At 45.1% G+C, this 24,153-nt stretch overlaps 1 protein-coding gene across 4 annotated transcripts; it reads left to right on the top strand.

Moving 5' to 3' along the window:
- The first annotated feature begins 442 nt into the window (after nucleotides 1-442).
- On the top strand, nucleotides 443-23,684 carry ppp6r2a (protein phosphatase 6, regulatory subunit 2a). Of its 4 annotated transcripts, none has more exons than XM_076076062.1 (24): nucleotides 443-846; nucleotides 3,879-4,048; nucleotides 4,628-4,882; nucleotides 5,417-5,603; nucleotides 5,828-5,965; nucleotides 6,279-6,344; nucleotides 6,476-6,588; nucleotides 7,200-7,313; nucleotides 7,401-7,527; nucleotides 7,684-7,836; nucleotides 8,329-8,553; nucleotides 8,657-8,721; nucleotides 9,189-9,304; nucleotides 9,402-9,487; nucleotides 10,066-10,146; nucleotides 10,276-10,355; nucleotides 11,137-11,194; nucleotides 14,618-14,745; nucleotides 14,869-15,083; nucleotides 15,207-15,351; nucleotides 17,441-17,529; nucleotides 17,674-17,869; nucleotides 18,966-19,073; nucleotides 19,928-23,684. In XM_076076062.1, the coding sequence occupies exons 3-24, from the start codon at nucleotides 4,656-4,658 to the stop codon at nucleotides 19,974-19,976; spliced, it is 2,766 nt and encodes a 921-aa protein (XP_075932177.1). In that variant the 5' UTR covers nucleotides 443-846; nucleotides 3,879-4,048; nucleotides 4,628-4,655; the 3' UTR covers nucleotides 19,977-23,684. The 4 variants fall into 4 exon arrangements, with proteins under 4 accessions (XP_075932177.1, XP_075932176.1, XP_075932175.1 ...); XM_076076061.1 differs by having other exon boundaries at nucleotides 10,258-10,355; nucleotides 17,677-17,869; XM_076076060.1 differs by having other exon boundaries at nucleotides 10,258-10,355.
- The last annotated feature ends 469 nt before the right edge of the window (nucleotides 23,685-24,153 follow it).

The following is a 24,153-nucleotide window of genomic DNA, read 5'->3' as shown; positions in this document are numbered from 1 at the left end:
ACATTTATTATATCTAACTTAATGGCACTCAACAAAGAAAAAAGCTAGAGTGGAACTTAAACTTCATACATTTACATAAAACAAACGCATAAATGTATTGGCTATGATACAATGCAACCCACTGTGCAATTCATTTCATACAGTATTTTCATTATTTAAATAATTGTGACCCAAATTTCTGTACATTGGAACCTACATAACACATCTTAGAATTGTGTTAAAACTATATAACATTGTATAGTAAGAATACCATAACATGTGAGGTCACTTAGTCTTGGTATGGCACATAGATAGGTCCCCAAGGAAACACTATTTCAGCTGAATCTGACATGTAAAACAACAGTGTCGCACTGTCGCATCACTCAGTACTCCAACATGCCTTGCTGTGTTCAGTGTCTGAAGTCAATGCTCGTGCACCTCTACTGCGCGTTCTCGTAACCATGTCGCCATTTTGATTCGAAAAATATGACTGAGTTTTTCCTGCTTTGCATGCTAAACTTAGCCCCGCGTTTGAATTACTTTGTGCGTGAGTACGGATCATACACTCTATCTGAAATAACTGCTATTGTTATTAACGTCAAGTAGCCATTCATGTTTGGGAACTGTTTATTTGATAGACTTCAAAGCCACATTAGACTAACGTTAGCTAAGTTGAGCTAGCTAACAGTAGCCTGTCGCAGACTGACCCCTTCTTCAAAACAAATCACTATTCACAGGCTAATATATGTAAGCTAACACAGCTAGCTCATAGTTAGCTGGATAGCTAGTGACTTAGAAGCTGGCTGCTGGACGAACAACTCCAATAACAATCTCATTCAAACGGAAGGAATAGCAATTAAATCAAAGGTAAGTTTTGGACAGATCGGCATGAGTTTGAGCAACGAGCTAACGTGAACTCTGCTACTGCATCGACAAAGTTGAGCCTAAGTTGAAGAGCTATTTAAGTTGGCTAACTGAGCTCAGTAACGTTACACGGTAACTGTAAGTAGCTCATTAACATTAGCTTACGTGCTAATCATGGGGAAGGAGGAACTAACGTACAATTAGCTAAATTAGTTGCTTGCTTAACGTTATGTCTTAAACTCGCCAGTTAAGAGTAAGCGTGGTTTAAAAACGAATGTTGGCTAATCGGCTAACGTCGCCGTAGGAATCGGTTTCGATGTCCGATTACTTAACGCTAGTGAACGTAACATAGTCGATAAGTAATGTGTAACAGTTGTAGCTGAGCGACATCGACATAAACGTAACTAATTTTCTCATCGATATGTTCTTTATAATACTGCTGATCTTTAAATGTCGTTGCTGTTTGGTAACTACCGAGCTAGAAGTTGTTTAAGTTGTTCTTCAGTGCAGCCATTGGTAGTTAGCTCAGGCCAACAGCGACGATCTGCTGGTTTCTAGGTTCATGCGTAAGTTACTTACGGGTGGATAAAGAAGAAAGGGACCACTGCTTAAACGACAGCGGTGACGTCTGTAATTAACCGTAAAGTAAATCTACCTTGTGTGTGTTTTTTTTAATCTTGTATTATTTGGTAGTGATGTCTCCACTGGAGTTGAAGTAAACAGAAATCTGAGCTCCTACCGCGAGTCAGTTGATGTGCACTTCATGCCAAAACTACAGTAGCTCAGTTAAGCGTTAACAACACACCAGTGTCTCTCTCATTGTTTGACTCTTAATAAAAGGGGGACCCCCTTCCTTACCTACCAACATATTATAAAATAGTGATGCAGATACATCATTTATCATTAGCTATCACATGTTAGAAAATAGAGTCAAGTTATCAAAGCAATGGCTTATTTAGTTTGACAACCAACAAACCCAAAGGTAATCAATAACGTGAATGGAAGAACCCCGGGACCTCTTTACATTTGTGAAGCAGTATTAAAACTACAAGTAAAGTCACTGGCTTTTTATACTCATCAAGAACTCTCAGTATGTTGGGATGAGATACAGGTCTGTCCACATCATTTTACAACTTCAGTGCAGCAACAGGGTCAAACTATCCTCAAAAGTGCACCACTGCAGATTGTTTGATCGTTTGGTAGTGTGTGTCAATAAGTATCTAGTACAACATGATAGACATTGAGTTGCCACCAGTTGCATCTTTTAAATTTACATTGAGCAAGTAAAGGAGAGTTCATGTAAAAGTGTAGGGGGAATTTCCTTTTGTTAGATTTCACTGCTTTTTAACTTGCCTAATTACAGAGTATTGTTGGCTCATGACATCCACATGTATGCCCTCAGTGTGTGCCATTGTTCCTCTTTTCAACGTCTAACTGTGCCAGTAGACTGTTTTTGTTGAGGTTGCCTCTGGTGGGTTCTATTTTGGATGTAAAGTCAAGCATTTGCTTTCCTGCTCAGTGTCCACAGGGAGCATTCGGCGGGTTATTATTGCACTTGTGTACTCTGTAAATGTATGCCAGATGGACGCTGCTGCATGTGCATGAAAGGGTCCTCCTCAAGAAAAAAAAGGGAAACAACAAAGGAGGAAGCGCTTCGATTTCCCTCTTCAGTTTTACTTCCATGATCAACAGTTGATCGCATGTTGCTCTGAGAGACGCGTTCGCTTCGACGAAGCCAGCAGATGTACATTTTAGTTTTTCGCTGCTGGTGTGTTGGGTTGTCTAGATTAACTGCCACGGTAACCACACAAGGAAAAACAAACTAAACATGCTTGCGTTGTCACAAAAGCATCAACTAGCTATTCTCCATCATTTAAGATGCATTCTCCATTTACGTTTACGTGATAGTCGGCATCTAAAAGCCTCTGCTGATGGGATGCGTAGTAGATGTTGACCAAATCTTGTTGAGCAGTTGTCTGAGTACAGAAGGATGAGCATGCACACAACAGCTGTGTGTTGTATACTAGTGTAGTTCTAAACAACAGCATGGTAACTGGCCATCATCTTTAGTTAACATTAATGTAACATAGCCCAATATGTAATTCAACTTTATGATAACATCTGTGTGCTCCTGGCAGTGATACGTGATACGGGCCTATAGGCTGTAGCTTAATTCATTTTCCTATAATAGAAGAAGTTCACAAAATAAGCAGCGTGAAACCTTTCCTTTTGTCTTGTAGGGAAGCTTCACTATTCCAGCCTTCTTACTTGCTAGTGAATATTCCCGTCGTGTTGAGTTAATACTTAATTGATTCAGGCATAATTCCATGTGAAGCTTTGAGCTATTTGGGTGGTTATTAGAAACTAAAAGACACCTCATTTGAAAATGCATGGGTCTTTAATGTTATGCTTTGCTATAATACAGTTTGTAGAACTTTGATGTTCCCAAATGTTAAATTATTTTAAAGTTTAATACTTTTCTTTTTTCTTCCTTTTATTGAAACTGATACCACACTGATTGAAATGAAGGAAATATATAAATCCATGCATTTCTATATTTCACCATTACTTATTATGATATGAAGAATTCTGTGTGTGCATATTATTCTGTACTCTATCCCGGTATATCTGCTATCTCTTTTGACTACATTTTGAGGAAAACTTTTTTGCATATTCACAACATAATAGTATAATGATAGACCCACTAAAACATATGTGAAGTTATTGTACAGGTTCATATTGGGGATGTGTGCAAAATAAATGTAGCCCCTGACCCATGCAGATAACATTTAAAATATTTGTTTTGTAAATATTTCTTTAATGATATTGTTGCAAAGAGTAGATATAAAGTAAATACGTTAATTTGTATATCTTTTTGATGTGACTTTGTTTAATGGAACAAACTCTTCCTCATGTTTACGCTCACATATAGCACTTATGCAGATCTAAAATGATGTCTGAATGGTATTATTAACACAGTGTAATTTCTTCTAAAGTCAGTTGATGTAATGTCTGCTGTGTTTGGTGTGGTGCAGGTTATGGTGAGCCTCTCAGCGTCTCATCTCCTAAAGAGGCCTGCGTTTTAAGAGGAGACCCATGCTGATAAATGCCAGGCCTCGCCACACTCTCTGCCGTCTGCACAAACACAAATGCCTGCCTGCCCGTGGGGGAGGTCTGATTAAAGATATCCACATTTCATCCACTGGTACGTGTGAGCATTTTACTATATGGCATTTTTGTAAGTGCACAGTCCATGACTACATTTACCGTGACCACAATAATGCAACTGTTGTCCTTATTGTAAACAACATAGTATTTTGAGTGAACTGGCTGCATGAGTTGCCAATAGATGTATTCAATTCCTGCTTTACGTTTAAATTCTATAGAGCACAGCTAGATTAGTGACTGAAGATGTCACCTCCACATTACATCACAGCATCAGTTACCCTCCTGTATTTAATAATAGCATAAATGGGAATAATCCATCTTAATTTGATCATAATTGCTTTTTACAATTATTTTTATTTAATGAATGCAAACATATTCTGTGATATAAAAGGACTTACAGCAAGTGATAGTGCTGTCTTGTTGTTCTAGCTATTATTGGTTTAATCCTTTACCGTATATCTTTATTTACATCCATCTCTCTCCCCTGCTTCCTTCCCCACCTACGCCTCCACTCTTCCCTTTCCTACCCCTTTCTTTTGTTGGCTACTCCTGGGCCCTCTGGTTTCCCCCACCCTCCTCACCTCTGTGTTGTTTTTTTGCCTTTACCTTCCCTCAGGGCTGTGTCCCCCATCCCAGCGGCCACCATGTTTTGGAAGTTCGACCTGCACACCACCTCCCACATCGACCAGCTGCTGGACAGGGAGGACGTGACGCTGAGAGAGCTGATGGAGGAGGACGATGTCCTGCAGGAGTGCAAGGCCCAAAACCGCCGGCTGCTCCTCTTCCTCTCCCAGGACCACTGCATGCAGGAGCTGGTCAGCCTCATCACCACCGAGCCGCCCGCCGACCTAGAGGAGCGAAGCCGTTTCAAGTGAGTCCTCAGGGCCACAAAAGATGATGCCGGGGACTAGTGAGGGGTTCCAGGATAACCATGTGAATGGTGAAAAAGACAGCGTGTGGTTATAGTCAGTGCCATCATTATAAACTATTATAATTACAAGGCAGAATTTAAGTTTTTATTTTTATCAGATAACTTGAAATAGTTCTCATGCAAAGAATACACTAGATTTAATCAAATGAATAGAAAACTATGAAAGCCTCTGACATCTTGACACAATGTTTCATCTCTATCAGCGTTCGTTTAGTCCAGAAGTTTCATTAGACTTAAAAATAAAATATTTGTTTTTGAGTTGTAGCTACTTGATGTGTTCAGTACCCCTTTCTACTCGGATTTTGATTTATTTTACTTTGTTACAAAGTTCACTGCTCCGGTCAGTGAACTGCTCCACGGGAACCATTAAGACTAGGTTTAATATAATCAATTCTTTTGAAATTCCACTTTAAAATGAATGATTGCACTGACGACTTCTCCTCATTGTCATTCTGTATTACATTTTTTTGTAAGGTTTCCCAACGTGGCTTGTGAGCTCCTGACATCAGATGTGTCCATCATAAACGATAAGCTGGGCGCGGACGAGTCTCTCCTTGAGGTGCTCTATCACTTCCTGGAGCAGGACCCACCCCTCAACCCGCTACTGGCCAGCTTCTTCAGCAAAACCATCGGCAATCTCATTGCCAGGAAAACCGAACAGGTATATTGGAAATGGTCGTAGCTTGAGCAACGGTGTCTTAATTTGTAATCAAGCAATCAAAAGTACCGTTAATCCATTGTACTGGATAGTAAAACACTGACGTACAGTAGGAAACAGAAGTGTGGTGTTTTGGAAAAGATGTTAAAAATCCCACGTTCAGATTCACCCAGCTTGGTGCTTCTACGTGGAACCAAAAGTATTGAGCGCTTTGTTTTGTTTTCCAGGTGATTACCTTTCTAAAGAAAAAGGAAGGCTTCATTGGTCTGGTGCTGAAACATATTGACGCCTCTGCCATGATGGACCTGCTGCTTCGCCTCATCAGTTGTGTGGAGCCCGCCCCCTTAAGGCAGGAAGTCCTCCATGTAAGCGCTACTGTACTTCCCATAAGTAAACACCAGTCTTTAAAGGTTCTCCATACGATATTTCAGAGCATCAATACAGCAGCGAACAACTATTATCTATAAAAGATATAGTGGAGTAATGTGTAGTCACTCTCCCTCCCTCTGTGTGTTGTAATCAGAGCTTCTCTGTGCCCTGTTTACATAGCCGGGACGGCCGCACGTGCATTTTAGTGCATGTGAGTCTGTCACCATGTCGAGAGGCAATAGATATGCACTGAGTTTCGTATTGAGCACATTTTAATGTATCTAACACCGTTTGTTTTTCCCCCCCAAGTGGCTGAACGAGGAGAAATTGGTACAAAGACTCACAGAGCTCATCCATACTGGCAAAGATGAGGAGGTGAGTGTCCCGTCACCATGTTGTCATGATGCTCTCTTTGTCAGATTGAAACGCTATAACTCTGTACACATGCATTAACATTATTTAAAGGAGTTAATGAGGATTTTCTAATTCATTGATTTACGTTTCAGAGACAATCAAATGCATCCCAAACGCTTTGTGACATCATCCGCCTTAGTCGAGACCAGGCCAATCAGATGCAGGAGAATATGGAGGCCGACCCACTATTGGCTGTACTAGAGTCGTAAGTTGACAATGCCTTTTGGTTAGAGTGCGAGGAGGAAAAGTGTTTAGAGTGAGTGTATTGAAACACTTGGCATTTATCTGGCTGCAGTACACTAGAAACTGAATAAAAACATGGCACCGGATCGGCTTTGATGACTAAGCTAGTCAAACCCTCTGCTTCCCATCTGCTGTTGGTTAATGGTGTCACATAATTGGCAGGTTCTTTTCATGTGTTTTTTGTCTTTGACTAAGTTTGATGGTAGACGTGGAAAGAAGTGAGCTCTTACATGTCGACACAAGCCAGGATTGTAAACATACGGAAACACTCCGATGTCGTCCTTGACTCCCAATGTGCAGCACGGCGTTCTTTAAATGATTGCTCTGTGTACAAGGCTTTGCTGGCACAGCCTGTTTGACAACAGTTTAGAGTCTTGAGAAAGTTTGAGTTTGTGTCCTTCGTAATGCGTCCTCTGTGTACAACACGTCACCCATGAGTTTCCACACATTAGTATCAACAATAGCAAAGGAATGCTATATAATTTCCGGTCTAAGAGGAGAACACCTCATCAGTGTGTCAATGTGGTCTAGTTTGGGTCTTCTTGCTACTGAGATAAACCCTTTGTCTTTCAGGCAGGAGAGTGTAGCGGGGCTCCTCAAGAACATGTTTGAGGGGGAGAGGAGTGAGGCCTCCATTGTTAACGGAACTCAAGTGCTACTTACCTTACTGGAGACCAGGAGGTCTGGGTGAGTCAAAGTGTTTCCTGTCCGGTTTTTCACTGTCAGCTTTGGGAGCTTTCATGTCTAATGTGTTTGTCTCCTTGCGTGTCCCAGGTTGGAAGGGCTGATGGATCTATATTCTCAGGGTTATGAAAGGTCTTACACTGTCAGCAGCAGTATTTTAAATGCCATTGAGCCCCATTTAAAGGACTTCCAGCAGCTTCTTCTGGATCCCCCCAAGGTAAAGCCACAGAGCAGTGACGAGTCATGAAGCAAAATACATTCTAAACATAGGCACTGTTATTGGTATTTGATTGATTTCGTACAGTTATAGCATTGACACTCTGGGTTCTTGTGCATCAAAAACAACATTTTGCTTTTCACATTCCCTCTGCAGAAAAGTGCAATATTGACGACCGTTGGCCTTCTCGAGCAGCCACTGGGGAACGCCCGCCTTCACGTGGCCCGGCTGGTGGCTGCCCTGCTGCAGACCAGTGCCCCCAGTATCTGCCTGGAGCTCTGCAATCTTGCCACCATGGACCTACTACTGGTAGGCTAAAGCCTGGCTGGACTCTGCACATTGAAACTCTGTAGCTCCTCTTTGTCTGAGCCCTCCTACATTTTTGTTTTTGTGTTATATCTGGAAAAAGTTGCGTCACATTTGCACAAGGTTAGTCGTGAGGCAGGGGAGCACTGATTACCTAATCACACCACCTGACCAAAGGGCAGTGGGTGGGGCTTATTTGGAGCAGGCTCATATCAGACCATCGAGCTTCGTTTGTATTGCAGCAGATGGGGGGATTCAAACCCACCTCTGTTAACCAGGATGAAGTCATCTCTGGTCCAGATATTACCACGACCTTTTAAAATAACCATGTTAGAAGGGCACAGAGCCATGTGGTGTTAAAAACTGACATTAGTACATATTAACATCTGTACGGGAGGTGTCCAGTCAATTCAGGGCCGCTAACAGTTCTGTCTCTCACAGGCTTTCACAGCATGTCACTGACGTTGCTCTCCATCTCTCTCTCTCTCTGAATAGGATCTGTTCTTCAAATACTCCTGGAATAACTTTTTGCACTTCCAAGTGGAGCTTTGTGTGGCGGCAATCCTGAGCCATCCTTCCTCAGAGGAGCGGCCCAGCCCAGCCCTCCAGAACCACGACGGTCAGCCTGCAGCATCCAGCCCTGAGGCTCAGGAGGAGGCAATGGAGACGGGCAGGACCAGTGACCCACACGCCTCCATCCACCACGCCCTCGTAGCACATGTAGGTGGCTTTAGCAGCTTGACCTCCTGACTTTACCATCAACACAAAACTTTCTCAATTATTCCCACACTTGCCTTCATTCTGTGTTTCTGTTGAACCTCAGCTCTTCCAGAAGTGTCAACTGGTACAGAGAATCCTTGACGCCTGGGAGGAGAACGATAAGATACAGTGAGGATCTCTTTACATCCAAAGCAGTGTGCTCACATACCCATTTGTTTAAAAACAGAATATAAATTACATTTTTATGACCCCCCCCCCCCCCCCCCCAAAGTAACAAAAACCTCAATGAAAGTTTTTCAAAATGACGTTTGACGACCTGGACTCAACGATGAGCCATGAGATTTTGGTGGTCAAAGGTCACCGTGACCTCAACATTGTTTTGGCCATAACTCGAGAATTCATATGATAATTGACAATTTCACACACAGGATTACATTTGGGACAAACATGGATGTAAACTGTAACTTGACAGTTGGTGGTGAGGCGCTAATGCTAGTTGATGAGTGTGATTAATCTGTTTCTGATCTGAACCTTAACACCGTGGCAGTTTGCTGCAACATCAGTGTATTACAGATTAGTCGTGACAAGCATAGTTGTGGTGTTGCAGTGAATTGAATCGTATTTGTGAATCTCAGGGGTGAGGGCGGCACCAGGAGAGGCAACATGGGTCACCTGACCAGAATTGCCAACATGGTGGTCCAGAACCTGGAGAAAGGACCCGTACAGGCCCAGATCACTGACCTCATCAAAGGTGAGCAGATACTGCTGCTGGCCTGATGCTGAACATTAGTTAACAGGAGTGGAGTTAACTGAAAAGTTAGTGAAAATGAATATCCCCGTGTTTGCAGAGCTGCCAGAAGACTGCAGAGGTCGCTGGGAGAGCTTCGTGGACGAGACGCTGAGAGAGACTAACAGGAGGAACACGGTCGAGCTGGTGAGACGTCACTCAGCAGCACTTGGGTCCTTCTGCATACAAAGCTTTCTTTTAACTTCCTCTTGTTTCCTCTTCTCTCCCAGTTTTGGCCCGCTGAGTTCAGAGCAGCCAGTTAATCAGGACAGGACCGAGCAGCACAGTGTCAGAGCAGATGTTACAGCTTCTTTTCAAACGTCATTTAATAAATCTAAGAATACAAGCAACAAAAGTCAGGTGTTTTAATTGATGAACAACATTCACTTTGAAGATTTAAAGTGAGGTCACAGACAATGATCTGTCTTCACAGGAGGAAACTGAACTAGGCAAGTTTATAACTGCAGACGGGCATTTGCATTGCAAGAAAGTGTATTTGCTGCATGGAATTCAAAAAGACCTCTAGGATGCATCTTAAGATGAAGCCTATGTAGTGTGAGGCCCAGTGGACTGTAGGATGATGCTCTTGGTGTAACTTGAAAAGACAAGGCACACATACTAGCATTTGTTTTCTCTTCGCTATGTTTTTAAAGCATTTGTTATTAATAGGGCAGCATGATGTGCAAATGTGTCCCGTATAAAGTTTACCAAACCCTGTCCTGCAGGTCAGCACCCACAACATGCACTCGTCCAGTGAAGACGACGACATGGAGAGCCCCTTCCCCAATGACCTGTCTCTCCAGCAGGTAGGGTAGACGCCACCGTGGAGACAAAGTGACACACCGCTGTTACTTTTCAAATGAAAAAAAGTATACATCACGATGTCACCTTAAGAAGTTACCCTTTGACCTTCCCAGGCCTTCTCTGACTATCAGATCCAACAGATGACGGCCAACTTTGTGGATCAGTTTGGCTTCAATGACGAGGAGTTCAGCGAGCACGATGAGAATATCAAGTAAGTAGTAGAAGTCTCACATGGCTCGTTGGCCTTCTCAAAGCTCACCCCAAAATCAAAAATACACTTTGGTCCTCTTACTTGCAGTGATGTTTAGCAATCCTGATTGTTTTGGTGTGAGATGGCTCGTGTATATAGTTTGGAGCTAACCGATACTGCTAGCTCACCTAGCACCACTGCTGAGCTGGGAAAGATGACATTAATGTCTACATCTCGCTCTGTCATGAGCCTCTCGTCCATCGGTAGATCTACGCTTCCTTCTGTGTGGTGATACGGTTGGTTGGTGTAGTTAGGAGGAAAGAAAATAGTTCCTACATGAATCTGCTCACAACAAGGTCTGTGGATTATGTTGAGTAATCAGGTCATGATTTATGGAAAGAGGCTGTTGAGTCTTTCAAATGTATTCTTTTGGAAGCAGAGTGTCCTATAGTTATCGGAGAGAAGACGTACAGCTCTACAACTTATCTAACACGTGGCAACTCACACCAAAACTATCTAGATTGATAAATAGAACTACAGGTAAGAGGAAAGATCTCAGGGTGAACTGTCCCTTGAAGGGCATCGAATCACTCTGCATCCCAACCTGAACAGAATACCTCCACACCAGAGCTCAGACACCTCTTATTCATTCTCAGGTCAACTATTTGATGCGATGTTTGTTGTATTACTTTAATACTTCTGTGTAGGTGTGTTATTCTTTGTTGCCTAACCCGTTCAGTTGTTTCACTGCAATCCTCCTAACCTACAGCATGTTGGCTAATATTATCTTCTCTTTCCTCAGCGCCACCTTTGACAGGATTGCCGAAATAAACTTCAATCTAGATGCTGATGATAATAGTGTAAGTGTTTTGTTGTTGTCCATCCATCTATCCATCCATTTTCCACCGCTTATCCGGGGTCGGGTCGCGGTGGCAGCAGGCCAAGCAGGCCGACCCAGACCTCCCTCTCACCGGCAACATGTTCCAGCTCATTCTGGGGGATCCCGAGGTGTTCCCAGGCCAGCTGGGAGATGTAATCTCTCCAGCGTGTTCTGGGTCTTCCCCGGGGTCTCTTCCCAGTTGGACGTGCCTGGAAAACCTCCAGTGGGAGGCGTCCAGGAGGCATCCTAATTAGATGCCCGAACCACCTCAGCTGACTCCTTTCCACGCAAAGGAGTAGCGGCTCGACTCCAAGTTCCCTCCTGATGACCGAGCTCCTTACCCTATCTCTAAGGCTGAGCCCGGCCACCCTACGGAGGAAACTCATTTCAGCCGCTTGTAGCCGCAACCTTGTCCTTTCGGTCACGACCCAGAGTTCGTGACCATAGGTGAGGGTAGGAACGTAGACCGAGTGGTAAATTGAGAGCTTTGCCTTCCGGCTCAGCTCCCTCTTCACCAAGACGGTCCGGTGCAGCGCCTGCTTTACTGCTGCAGCCGCACCGATCCGCCTGTCGATCTTCCGCTCCATCTTACCCTCACTCGTGAACAAGACCCCGAGATACTTGAACTTCTTCGCTTGAGGTAGGCACTCCGTCCCCACCTGGAGGGAGCAATCCACCGGTTTCCGGCAGAGAACCATGGCCTCAGATTTGGAGGTGCTAACTCTCATCCCCGCCGCTTCACACTCGGCTGCAAACCGCCCCAGTGAATGCTGGAGGTCACGATCCGAGGAGGCTAACAGGACCACATCATCTGTAAATAGAGAGGCGATCCCGAGACCGGTGACAAAGGGCAGCCCTGGCGGAGGCCAACACCCACCAGGAACGTGTCTGACTTATTGCCGAGAATGCGGACACCGCTCCTACTGCAGTCGTACAGAGACCGGATCGCCCGTTGTAACGGGCCCCACAAGACCCCCCGAGGGACCCGGTCGAAAGCCTTCTCCGAGTCCACAAAGCACATGTAGACCGGTTGGGCAAACTCCCAGAGCCCCTCCAGTAGTCTTGCGAGGGTAAAGAGCTGTTCCACTGCCGGGACGGAATCCGCACTGCTCCTCTTGAATCTGAGGTTCGACAAGCGGTCGGAGCCTCCTTTCCAGCACCCTGGCATAAGCCTTCCCCGGGAGGCTGAGTAGTGTGATACCCCGGTAATTCGAGCACACTCTCCGGTCCCCCTTTTTGAAGATGGGAACCACCACCCCGGTTTGCCATTCCATGGGCACTGATCCCGACCCCCATGCGACATTGAAGAGGCGTGTCAGCCAGGACAGCCCAACTATGTCCAGCGCTTTCAGCATCTCAGGGTGGATCTCATCCACCCCTGGCGCCTTGCCACCAAGGAGCTTTTTAACTACCTCAGCGACCTTTGCCAGGGATATGGGTGAGCCTCCCCCTAGGTCCTCAGGTGCTGCCTCCTCTGCAGAGGACATGTTGGTCGGGTTTAGGAGTTCCTCAAAGTGCTCTTTCCACTGCCCGACGATGTCCTCCGTCCGGGTTAGCAGTCCCCCCCCCCCCCCCCCCTCCCCCTGAGAACAGCCTGGGGTAAGCCCTGCTTTCCCTTGAGGCCAACCGAAAGTCCTTCTCCATGGCCTCCCCGAACTCCTCCCATGCCCGAGTTTTAGCATTCGCGACCACCGCAGCTGCAGCCCTTCTGGCCTGCCGGTACCTGTCAGCTGCTTCAGGAGACCCCTGGGCCAACCAGGCCTTGAAGGTCTCCTTCAGCTTGATGGCTTCCCTCACCTCCGGTGTCCACCACCGGGTTCTCGGGTTGCCGCCACGACAGGCACCGATGACCTTCCGGCCACAGCTCCTAGCGGCCGCGTCCACAATAGAGGCTTTGAACATGGTCCACTCGGATTCCGTGTCCCCAACCTCCCTCGGGATGTGTGAGAAGTTCTTCCGGAGGTGGGAGTTAAAGACCTCCCAGACGTTCCCAGTTTACCCTCACTACACGTTTGGGTTGGCTGGGTCTTTCCAACCGGTTCCCCTGCCATCTGATCCAACTCACCACCAGGTGGTGATCAGTTGACAGCTCTGCTCCTTCCTTCACCCGAGTGTCCAAGACATACGGCCGCAAATCAAATGATATGATTACAAAGTCGATCATTGATCTCCGACCTAAGGTGTTCTGGTACCAGGTACACTTATGAGCCACCTTATGTTCGAACAGTGTTTGTTATGGCCAAACCGTGGCAAGCACAGAAGTCCAATAACAAAACACCATTCGGGTTCAGATCGGGCAAGTCGTTCCTCCCAATCACCCCCCGCCAGGTTTCTCCATCATTGCCCACGTGAGCGTTGAAGTCCCCCAGGAGAACTATGGAGTCGGTAGGCGGCGCCCTTTCCAGGACCCCTCCCACCGACTCCAAGAAGGCCGGATACTCCGAACTGCTGTTTGGTGCATAAGCACAAACCAGTCAGAGCCTTGCTCCCCGCAACCCGTAGGCGCATGGAGGCGACCCTCTCGCTCTCCGGGGAGAACTCCAACACAGCGGCGCTCAGCCGGGGGCTCGTGAGTATCCCCACTCCCGCCCGGCGCCTCACCCTGGGCAACGCCGAAAAAGGACAAAGTCCAACCCCTCTCCAGGAGCTTGGTTCCAGAGCAAATGCTGTGTGTGGAGGTGAGTCCAACTATTTCTAGCTGGTATCGCTCCACCTCCTGCACCAGCTCCGGCTCTTTCCCCGCTAGACGTTCCACGTCCCTAGAGCTAGTCTATGCCACCGGCGATCGGCATGCCCAAGCCTCCCGCCCGACCCGCCGCCCGGTCTGCATAGCACCCGACCCCGATGCTTGTCCCTGCGGGTGGTAGGGTAGTTGAAGTCAAATATTTATCTTTAATATTGGTGGCTGCTCCATGGTGTTTATTCGGGCTGAGCCCGACCGGGCCCCATGGGCAAAGGCCCAGCCACCAGACGCTCGCCTACGAGCTCCCCTCCTGGGTCTGGCTCCGGGAGGGTGCCCCGGTTTCCCTGGTCCGGGCGAGGTGGCTATAGTCCGTGGGCTAACTATCACAGGGGTCGTTTTGAACCGCTCTTAGTCTGGGCTCTCCCCGGAAACCTGTTTGCCTTGGGAGACCCTACCAGGGGCAAATGCCCCGGACAACATAGCTCCCAGGATCACTGAGCCACTCAAACTCCTCCACCACGATAAGGTGGTGATTCGGAGGTTTTGTTGTTGTTTGGGTCTTAATTAGAGAATGAACTATCAAACTGAATTTGCTCTCACTGTCAGTGATATTTATATAGCACTTACTGCTACAGAACTAGCTGCATATTGGTAATCCGTCTAAGCATGGTCGCAAAGAGACAACAGACTGACTTCATTCAAATGTGTGTTTGTGTGCAGGCCAATGCGGCTGCTTTTGAAGCCTGCTGTAAAGAGAGGATACGCCAGTTTGATGATGCTGAAGAAGAAGAGGACATTTGGGAGGAGAAGGAGATGAACTATGCAACACAAGCTAAATCCAGAACAAGGTAAACCTGGTTGTTTTCTAGTTTTCATCCCATCAAAGCAGTTTTTAGAACACCAAGCGTTTCCGTCTTCTATCTGTTAACCCTTTCGTCTCTCAACTTCTATCCATTGTCACTCTCCACCAGGTTTGGGGTCTCCCAAACCTCAGAGGAAAGCTCCAGGAGCAGCATGGAGAACGGAGGCAGGGAGCGGGACCACGGATCTGAATCTGATGAGGACGAGGACTGTGAGCAGAACGCATCAGAAACAGGTCGGTCCGAGGACAGCAGCTACCCACAGAACGCATCAGAAACAGGTCGGTCCGAGGACAGCAGCTACCCACAGAACGCATCACAAACAGGTCGGTCCGAGGACAGCAGCTACCCACAGAACACAGCCAAATCTCATGTAAACCGAGGAACTTTGAGAACAGCCTCTTGTCTTAGTTTGAAAGAGCATTTTTATTCTTTGGCCTTGTTTCCAGGTCCAGGCTGGACAGCACATTTCAGGGACTCTGGAGGGACCGCAGCATCCCAAACCCCAGCAGGGTGGGACAGCTCATCCAGGAGTGGCGCAGAGACGCAGGGAAGTGGCTGGGCCAACTTCACTGAGTTCCAGCCTTTCTCCGGGTGAGAAGCCAACATGTTGACCCACATTAGCTGGTCTGCTAGGTCGGTCTTCAAGAAAAACAGTGATGGAAAATGTATTTCCTGATTGTTCCAGGTGGCAAAAAGTGTCTGCTCTCAGGGTAGTGCTCTCTAGATGTTCAGAAACAATAGAGGCAAAGTTTCAACAGACGCTGATTCAACACAAACCCTCACTCTTCTTTTCCACCTCTTCATGTCCTTTTCATTCCATCCAGCTCAAACATCACAGTGACAGCCGTGTCTCAAACACAGCTGTTGGTTTTTAATCCAGCGGTATAATTTGTCTAATCTGCGTGGTTCTTCAAACACAAACAGGAAACGCATAAAGGACTTGTAGTTCCTAGTTCAGACAGTAGTTTCTCCGGTCATTTTAATTGTGAAGTACAGAGAGTGTACGGGACAATCTCCGTCTCAAACCTTTGTCTAAAGCAGGCATGGGCAAACTACGGCCCGTTGGGCTTTTTAATCCGGCCCGTCAAATATTGGTACAAAATTGCCCAAACTAAAATAAAGACTAGGGCTGGGCGGTATACCGGTTTTTATTTCCCGTATGATATGAATTTTTCACACACAATCATACCGGTGCATAGCCGAAACAACTGCTGTCTGTCTTCAACAGGCAGCTAAATGTATTGTTCGCTGCTGAAAGCACTGGGGTCGGAGCTAGTTTTCTTATATGTATTGAGAGGGACCCCTAGTCATGGTCATAACTTTATAAGAACAATTAACAACCCACAACTAACGCTCTTTAACAGGGCAAAACACCACGACACAACAGTCTGTGACACATCAACAATTTGTAACACTAATAATTGTACATTTATAAAATTTCACCGCCGAACTGCATGCTGGGTACAGCTCGCTCGCGAGCCTGCTAACAGCTTGGAGAGGCTCCGTCGCTCCAGTAACGTTACATTAAAGAACAGAACAGAGCGATGCAGGATGAACAAAGACAGACCGGAGATGCACCGATAGCTTGACACATATGCAACGCTGATTACCGTAATATGTGTGGTATTTGTTATAAATGTACATTGGTACATAGAGGGTGATAAGAAGCTGTACGTGGAGGGGCTTAGGACCCAGGGGAATGTAGGTGAAGGAAACAGGAAGAGACGTAAGACACGCCACAAACAGCTGTTCACCGCTCGTCACGATCCTGTAGACCAGTGATTCTCAACTGGTGGTTCGTCGCGGACCCGTTTTCAGTGGGTCGCGGGGCCTTTGCTTTATGCAGCGGAGTTATTCACGGCACTTGTTCAGCGGTGCAGGAAAAACAGACTAATGCGTTGTAAATCACGTCACGTGATGCAGTTTAGCCAATAAAACAAGGGTATTCTGATACGTTTCCTAACTCCAGTGAGATGTACCCACACCGTGACACAGGGGGAGAGACAAGGAAAGACTTAACACAGCATCTGTATGAGCCCTTCAAAGAAGCAAATCGCTAAAAAGACCAGTCTTTCACTGATGAACACCTCAGATCTGTTCTGAGAATTGCCACAACCAAACGTTGATGCACTAGCAAAAAAGGGTGAGCAACAACACTGTTCCCACTGAAATAAAATGTAAGTTTTCTTTACTTTTTAGGTCATGGCTTTCACTTGTAATCTATATTAGTTCACACAAACACTTTCCATTCATCCGCTACTGGCCCGGCCAGCCTGTCAAATTTTAAAACTAACTCAATGTGGCCCCCGAGCCGAAAGCTTTAGAATTGCAAAACAAAAAGTCAACATTTAGAGAAATCCGAACATTTGTCACTTATAGTGGACTTGCTGCTATAGTGAACACAAATGTGCTACGGCTGAAGTACTTCAGCTTCAATACTGGGAGGAAAACAAAAGCTCTAAAACGTAAAGACTATCAGATGATCCACAGGACACGTTTAGTGATCATGATCTATTGAATAGCTCGTGTCTTTTCACACAGTGGGAAGTTGTTCGTCTGTAGACTGAGGTGTGCCGTTAAACAGTTGTATTATATTATTTTACGGTTTGAGTCATTGATCACAGATGGTGTCATTCTTCACCACTTGTTAACTCTCTGCTTTCCTCTGGATTGTCTACAGTACAGACAGTGATCCCAGGTGCAGCTCTCCTGTGGACTCAAGCAGCAGTGACGCAAAAACACAAGCCAAACAAAACCCAGAGAAGAGTGGTGAGTGTTTCCCTGCATCCTCAGAGCTCAGCTGACAACAGCCCGTGTCTGTTAGAGGTGCACACTTAAGCCCCTGAACGGCTCATACACACATCATGATTGACAAACACAAACTCGTGTGTTCTGTCTTTGTTTCTGCGTCAGCAGATGCGAGTGCCTCCTCTGGAGCTTGGCCGGTGGGAGAAGGGAGGAAGGCTCCTCTCGTGGCCTCAGACAGCAGCTCCTCCGGGGGATCCGACAGCGAGGAGGACGACAAAAACGCCGCTGCCGCTCCTCCCGCCGCTGCCGCCGCCTCGGAAACCGCCGGCACCCCCGGCAACAAGACAGCTGACCTCAAAAGGTTTGTAACTTTTTAGCTGGACGCTCTGCTGTCAGATGCTGAGCGGTGAAATCCTCCTCTGGTGACCAGTCCACTCTGCAGCCACACACAAACAGCTATATTTGAAACATAATTACCACATTGAGGTAATGATAGACTGGACTGGGATCTGAAATTGCCTTTTTTAAGTAAAGTACATCCTGAGAGCTTTTCTGGTTCTCTACAGAAACTAAAAGAAGTTTGGAGCTTGACAGCTGGGTAGCAAATGCAATGTTATTACTTTTTGCAGTTGGGGGGGAAAAAATCCTGTTTTAGTTATAGCAATCAGTGAATTATGCTAATTCTGGACTATTTTTCTGACCAACAGCCGACACTCGTTAACGGATCATTAACCGTTAAGATCAGCGTCTTGCATGCAGGGCTGCTGTGGTTGAAGAGCCTAACAAACCGGTTAAATCATTCAACACCAGCTGTAGTGAATGCCCAAAACAGGCTAACTCGGGTTAGCCCTGAAGTTGGCGACAACTCTAGCGCAGCCCACTTAAGGTGGGCTGAACTTTAAGGTGGAATTTTTAGATTCTTCTTACCGTTAGCATCGGTTATGGTTAATAATTAACATCCCCCAGTTTTTTCGGCGCCGTGTCCGCATCATTTACGTAGCTTGGTCTTGGATGCGTGCTACACACCCAGTGTCCAGAGGCTGATGCCCAGAAAAGTCCTAAACAGCAAAATGACAAGAAAAGAGAAAAGCCAGGCAGATACCCACGCCTCTAGTGGGTCATAAGTGAGGATTGAGAGGGATACTGGTACGAGTCTAACAACTGCTTTTTAAAGAAAATCCTGCATATAATCCTGTAGATCAAGGGGTTAACACAGCTACGGTTATCTAGGATAGCGGAAGACTTTCTGATGGCAGGGTGGATGTGAATCCCAGGATGCTTTGTTTATTGAGCCCAAAATAGAAAATGTTGTCTTTTACTGTGGCTGACATTTTGCAGAGTCAAAGGTCAACCACAGAACAAAGTCAACAAAAATGAAGCAAAAGTTCAAAGACACTGACTTGACCCTGAAGTGTACTACAGTGGACTAATGGGTGACGTTGGTCTGTGTCCTGCAGTGAGGAGAGTCCGGTGTCTCTGGAGAAGCTCTCTCTGTCAGATCCTCCTAAAGCGTCGGAGCAGCAGCCTGCTGAGGATTCACCCGCCACCACACAGACAGACAGGAAGTACGTGCCCTTCTGCTGACACTGTATACAAGTTAGGGCTGAAGCTCTTCAGTGTTTGTGTCTACTAATCAATTAGTTGATTTAGTCAACCTTCGAGTTTCACACACAAACACCGCTTTAAATCTTGTTTACCAGAGATGTGCTCATGAGTTTCTTGAAATAAGTCGAAGCATAAAAACGACTAATCGACTGAAGAACCTAAACTACCGATTAGTCGACTTATTGACTAGGAGGGGACAGGACGAGCTGAAATAAGGAGTTAACTCTTTGATTGCTCACTCTGGAGAAATGTAATCAATGCTACTTTTCTTTGATAATGGAGTTAATATTTTTAAGTTTTGGAACATTGGTCAGACTAAAGCCATTTGATGACATCACTTTGGGCCTTAAGAACTTGTGATGAGCATTTCTTTACTATTTTATTCAGATGAATGGAGTCAAAGCACCGCACAGGAAGTGTTACCAGCTGTGTAGCTGCACAAAATAGTAATTGACAGTTTTATAGGTGCTGCAGGATGACGTATTTTTGTAAAGAAACCCAGAAGTTGGCATCGCACTCGCTTTCGACAAAAATTCAAATAGGATTTTTCCATTGGCTTCTGGATTATTGTAGAAAATAAACTTTGTTTACCACAAATTGGTGTGACCTGTATGTTTTGTTCAGCAAGATACTTTTCACCAATGAAACTGAGGTTTACTACAGAGAGCATCTAATTCAAACTTTCTGTGATCAGGGAGGGATGGCGGTTAAAGGCTTTGTGTAGCCGTGTGTTTTCTCCCAGTTAAACCCCCACCAGTGGCTGCTCATCCTCTCAGGTTGTGTTTATGTGACCGTGTTCCTCTGTTCCTAACAGAGAGGAAACGCCACCGCCCCAGGAAGTGTCGGTCAACGGGCCGGTCTGAGCTACACTGCTAACCATCAGTGACGGTGCCGTGGACTGTCAGCCTCCTCCAGAGGGACTCCTCCCCTAAATAACCTCACAGCAACTACGGTGTTTTTTTTACTGAATCACTCGGCCACGTTATTGGACCTGGACACTGCCAATCAACACCAATAATGAGGCGGCGGGACATGTAAAAAAAGAGTGACAAACAAAACCAACAGACAGAAGAGTGTAGAGGAATCATCTTCAACGCCTTTTTTTGATGTTGCACATAATTACGTGCGGTTTTAATGTAGCAGCGATCTTTGAAACGACAGAATCCGAGGGGTAACATCATTATTATTATTTTTCTATGTCCAGAAAGATTTCTCTCCCACTTGTCCGAAGCTGTTGGAATCCCATTGTTAGGGATTTTACATCGTCACCCCTGAATGGATAGCACAGGCTAACTTTTAATGATGCCTCAACAATAAATACTTTGGTTTTTTTTTGGAAAACATTTTTTTTTTCAAGCTTAAGAAAAAGCACTTATGCAGCCATTTACTGTACATTATAGCACAATGTAAGTGTTGTCCTCTCAGATCAAGGTTCTTATCCTTTGGTTGCGTGTTTCTTTCGTCTGTCTCTGGTAGCGGTTGATGGAACATCTCCAGGTTTCTGAATGTTCTCAAGTGCTTCAGGAAGGGCGAGGTGGTGGTGGAGGGGCAGGTCGTTGAACAGAGCTCTAATAGTATTACTGTCTTTTGCTCATGTGCAATAATGTCAGTTAGCCATTTATATTTAAAAATGAAATTCAACTTTTTTTTTGGTCTTTTTAAAAAGAATCAATCTGGCGTCACAGACTTGGATCTGGTGTAGTTCTGGGCCGATACATCTGGATATAATCTCAACTTGATCGTTCTGATTTTTTTTCTTTTTCTTTTTAGCGCATGTATAACCGGTTCTGTTGACCTAGCTAGTGAGCTAAGACCTTCTGATTGTATTGACCTTTAAGTTCTTATTGCTATCCCCCTTAAATCAACCAAACATTATCTACCTATATACAAATATCTACATTTAAAAGTAATTTTACAAGCAATCTTGAGATTACTATTGTCTGTTCCTTTCTTCTCTCTCTCCACCAAGCACTTACTCACAGGGCCAGAGTGACGCTTTGTGTGTTTTTTAAGTTGTGATCTTATTTGTCTCTGAGCAGCAGGATTGGAAAGAGGGCAGGTCTGGGTTCTGCAGAGCTCCAGGCCTCTTTGGTGTACTTCAATCATTTGACAGCGATCAGGTTCTACGATCATTGTTAAAACTAATTTGAAATTAAAAGTGTCTGGTTGACCACATTAATACCAAAAGCTTTGCTTTGCCCGTCTGGTTGTTGTCTTTCCACCTCTGCCCGTTTGTGTGAATAAGACGTTCATTTAAAGAGCCTGCACCCCCCCACAGCTCCTCTGGTGGAGTAGACCTCTGGTTGGGTCACGGGTCTCCATATGAAGATGATCAAAGGTGTCAGAGTGAGTCTGCACAAGCACATGGAGAAGAGGTATACAGGGAGGTCAGAGGTCAGCCACTAAACATAACTGAGGTACTTTACGATGCAGACGAACTGAGTTCAGATGTTTAGAAGTGTGGGTGTATGAGGTACTTCTTCATAGACAGTATTACTACGGTATATGTAGCAATGTACTGCTGTGGACGTATTTTAGACACAATCTACATCAGTTTAACTCTAGGTTTTATTTAGAAGCTGTTAAAGCATCTATGTGCTCAAAGCCACAGACTCCGTTGACAAAAACAGTTCTTTCACCTCAGAACACAAGTTGCTGCTCTACTGCTGCCTACATTGTTTAGTTTGTATTGTGACTTTGGTAAATCTGAACTAACGCTTTAAAATTCCAAAGTCAGACATTAACACAGGAAGTAGCACGGACTATAAATAAGTACCTCATACAACCCCACTGGAAAACATCTCAACTATCCCTTTAAAGTAAAGGTTAGCTGAACAGCAGCCTTTTCAGGTTTAGTCCCTAAACTACAAATTGGGTTCATATTTCTGTTGTTACCACTTTCCCAAACTTATCCTTATATTTATTTCTAAATTCAAGGCAGCCATTGATTTCAGGACAATATACAATTCAACTTGTAGACACCCGAGATAGGGAATCCATCCCAGTCAACAAGTAATAGCCTTAATAGTGATCCCGATGTCGGAAAGCAACACGTCAAATGTGAGCGTAACTTGTAACTGCAGATCCTCTCGGCAAAAAAAACTTCCCAAATAAAAAGCAGCCAGCGTTCAGTGGTGGATCACCTGTTTTCAAAGCTGCTCTTTATCTACCTTTACATCATCGGTGCATAAAATGATGACGTGTGTGAACGGTGTTCCTTGTAACACACACAGAATCATCACCTCACCTCTGGACTGTTTGAGCATCTTTAAGATCATCGTTTGGTTTCACAGCCCTCGGTACTGTTTTGGTTCAGTCTTACTCATTTCAATAGACTCACTGTACACTACCTGCTCAGCACAGACAGACGGAGTCAGCAACTCCACGGTGAACATTCAGCAGCTAATGAGTCGGATATTTCCCTCAGGAGATGGTGGCGACCAAAACAGCGCCAAGCGGTGCGACTGCTAGCAAGCAATTGAAATAAACCATTAGCGTACAGCGTGTTGTAGAATGCACTTTTCAGAAACGAATATAATGAATGTTACACACAGAGTTAAAGAAGAGATTCTGGGGAACAATATCATCCAAGCCATTTTACACACTCCAAACACAATTCTACACGACTAATATAAGCATCTAAAACAATTACCACAATATCACTCTTTTGCCATTGCTGAGCCGACCACGCACTCCGGTAGGCGCGAAGAAGAAGAAGCTAAAGGCTAACACGGAAAACCGAAACAGCAGAAAGCACGCCAATAACACAGATTCCAAAGATATCTTCAGAACTTCTCTCTGTGAAACCATTACAGAGCTGTGAGCAAACAAGCACCAGAACCACAAGCCGCTTTATCAATAAAAATCATAACTGCACCTCGCCGTGAGCTGACTTTGTGAAGAGAACGGATAAATCCTCGGTTATTTCGACTCAAATATGTGTTCGACATATATCCTGTTGTCTCTCAACTGTTTCCAAAGGGGGGGGGGGGGGTCTACCTAACTTAGGGGACCGGGGGGTAGGGATTTGACTTTTGGCAAATGGAATTTTACACTCCACGAGGGATGGCGTGGTTTTGATTCTGACTGGCTAACGATTCTGTCAATCAATCCCACGTTACCTCCACTCAATTGTATGGACGTGTCGAAAGGAGGGTTCATTGACTGAAATCGACCAATCATAGGCTGAGAAAGGCCCGCATACACACAGGGAAACAAACACAAAAAAATCCCATGGACGACAAACAGGCTCAGAGGATTCAGGCTCTCAAAATGATGCCAAACTGCTGTATTTGGATAGATTGAACACTATTAGTGATAAAACAAGTGAAATATATAGTATATAAAATTACAATGGAACAGCTGGTTCCAAAATTTCAATTTGGTTGACCTCGCCTGACCTCTGTACTAAAACCTCTCCAATTCTGTTCTGCTTCACTTTATCAAAGTCAAAATTTGCAGACTGTTCACATGTGCTATGATTTGGGAGTGTTTTTAGGCTTGCAGCTGCATAATTCCAAAGAAATAATAATAAAAGTGCTTTTTTTTCAGGCAAACCTGAAACTTTTCAATTTGAGTTGTGTGCCATCTTCATTTACTATTAACCAGTAACATATACACTGATATTTACACATCTGACCAAATCTCACAAGTGTTCCCTTTATTATAACATCACAATGATTAAAATAGACCTTGTGGTTGCAGAAATACTCTTTTTAGTATGAGTATGCAATTTTCGAGCAGAGGCCTGAAAATAGGGCTAGAGTTAAGAAGGTTAATTCCATGAGGCTGCAATCTAGTTTTCCACCTTTTTTAAGGCAACTTGTAGAATACACTCATAACGTTAAAAATTGCTCAGATTGTCATACACGCAAAGAAGTTGCTCAATCTTGCGTTTTATCGGTTTAGTCACATCTTCTGAGTTTCTCTCTCGCGCTATGCGCGCTCCGTGTGAATACTTTCGGGGTCGCGCATGTCTGCATTCCAACAGGCTACAAAATGAGCTACAGATCATCACAAACACTTATTTTCTGTCATGAG

This window comes from Anarhichas minor, unplaced genomic scaffold (assembly GCF_050575085.1).
Source record: "Anarhichas minor isolate MPS153535 unplaced genomic scaffold, ASM5057508v1 ptg000055l, whole genome shotgun sequence".
In the NCBI taxonomy this organism is placed as follows: Eukaryota; Metazoa; Chordata; class Actinopteri; order Perciformes; family Anarhichadidae; genus Anarhichas; species Anarhichas minor.
This window is presented reverse-complemented; position numbering and strand designations above follow the sequence as displayed.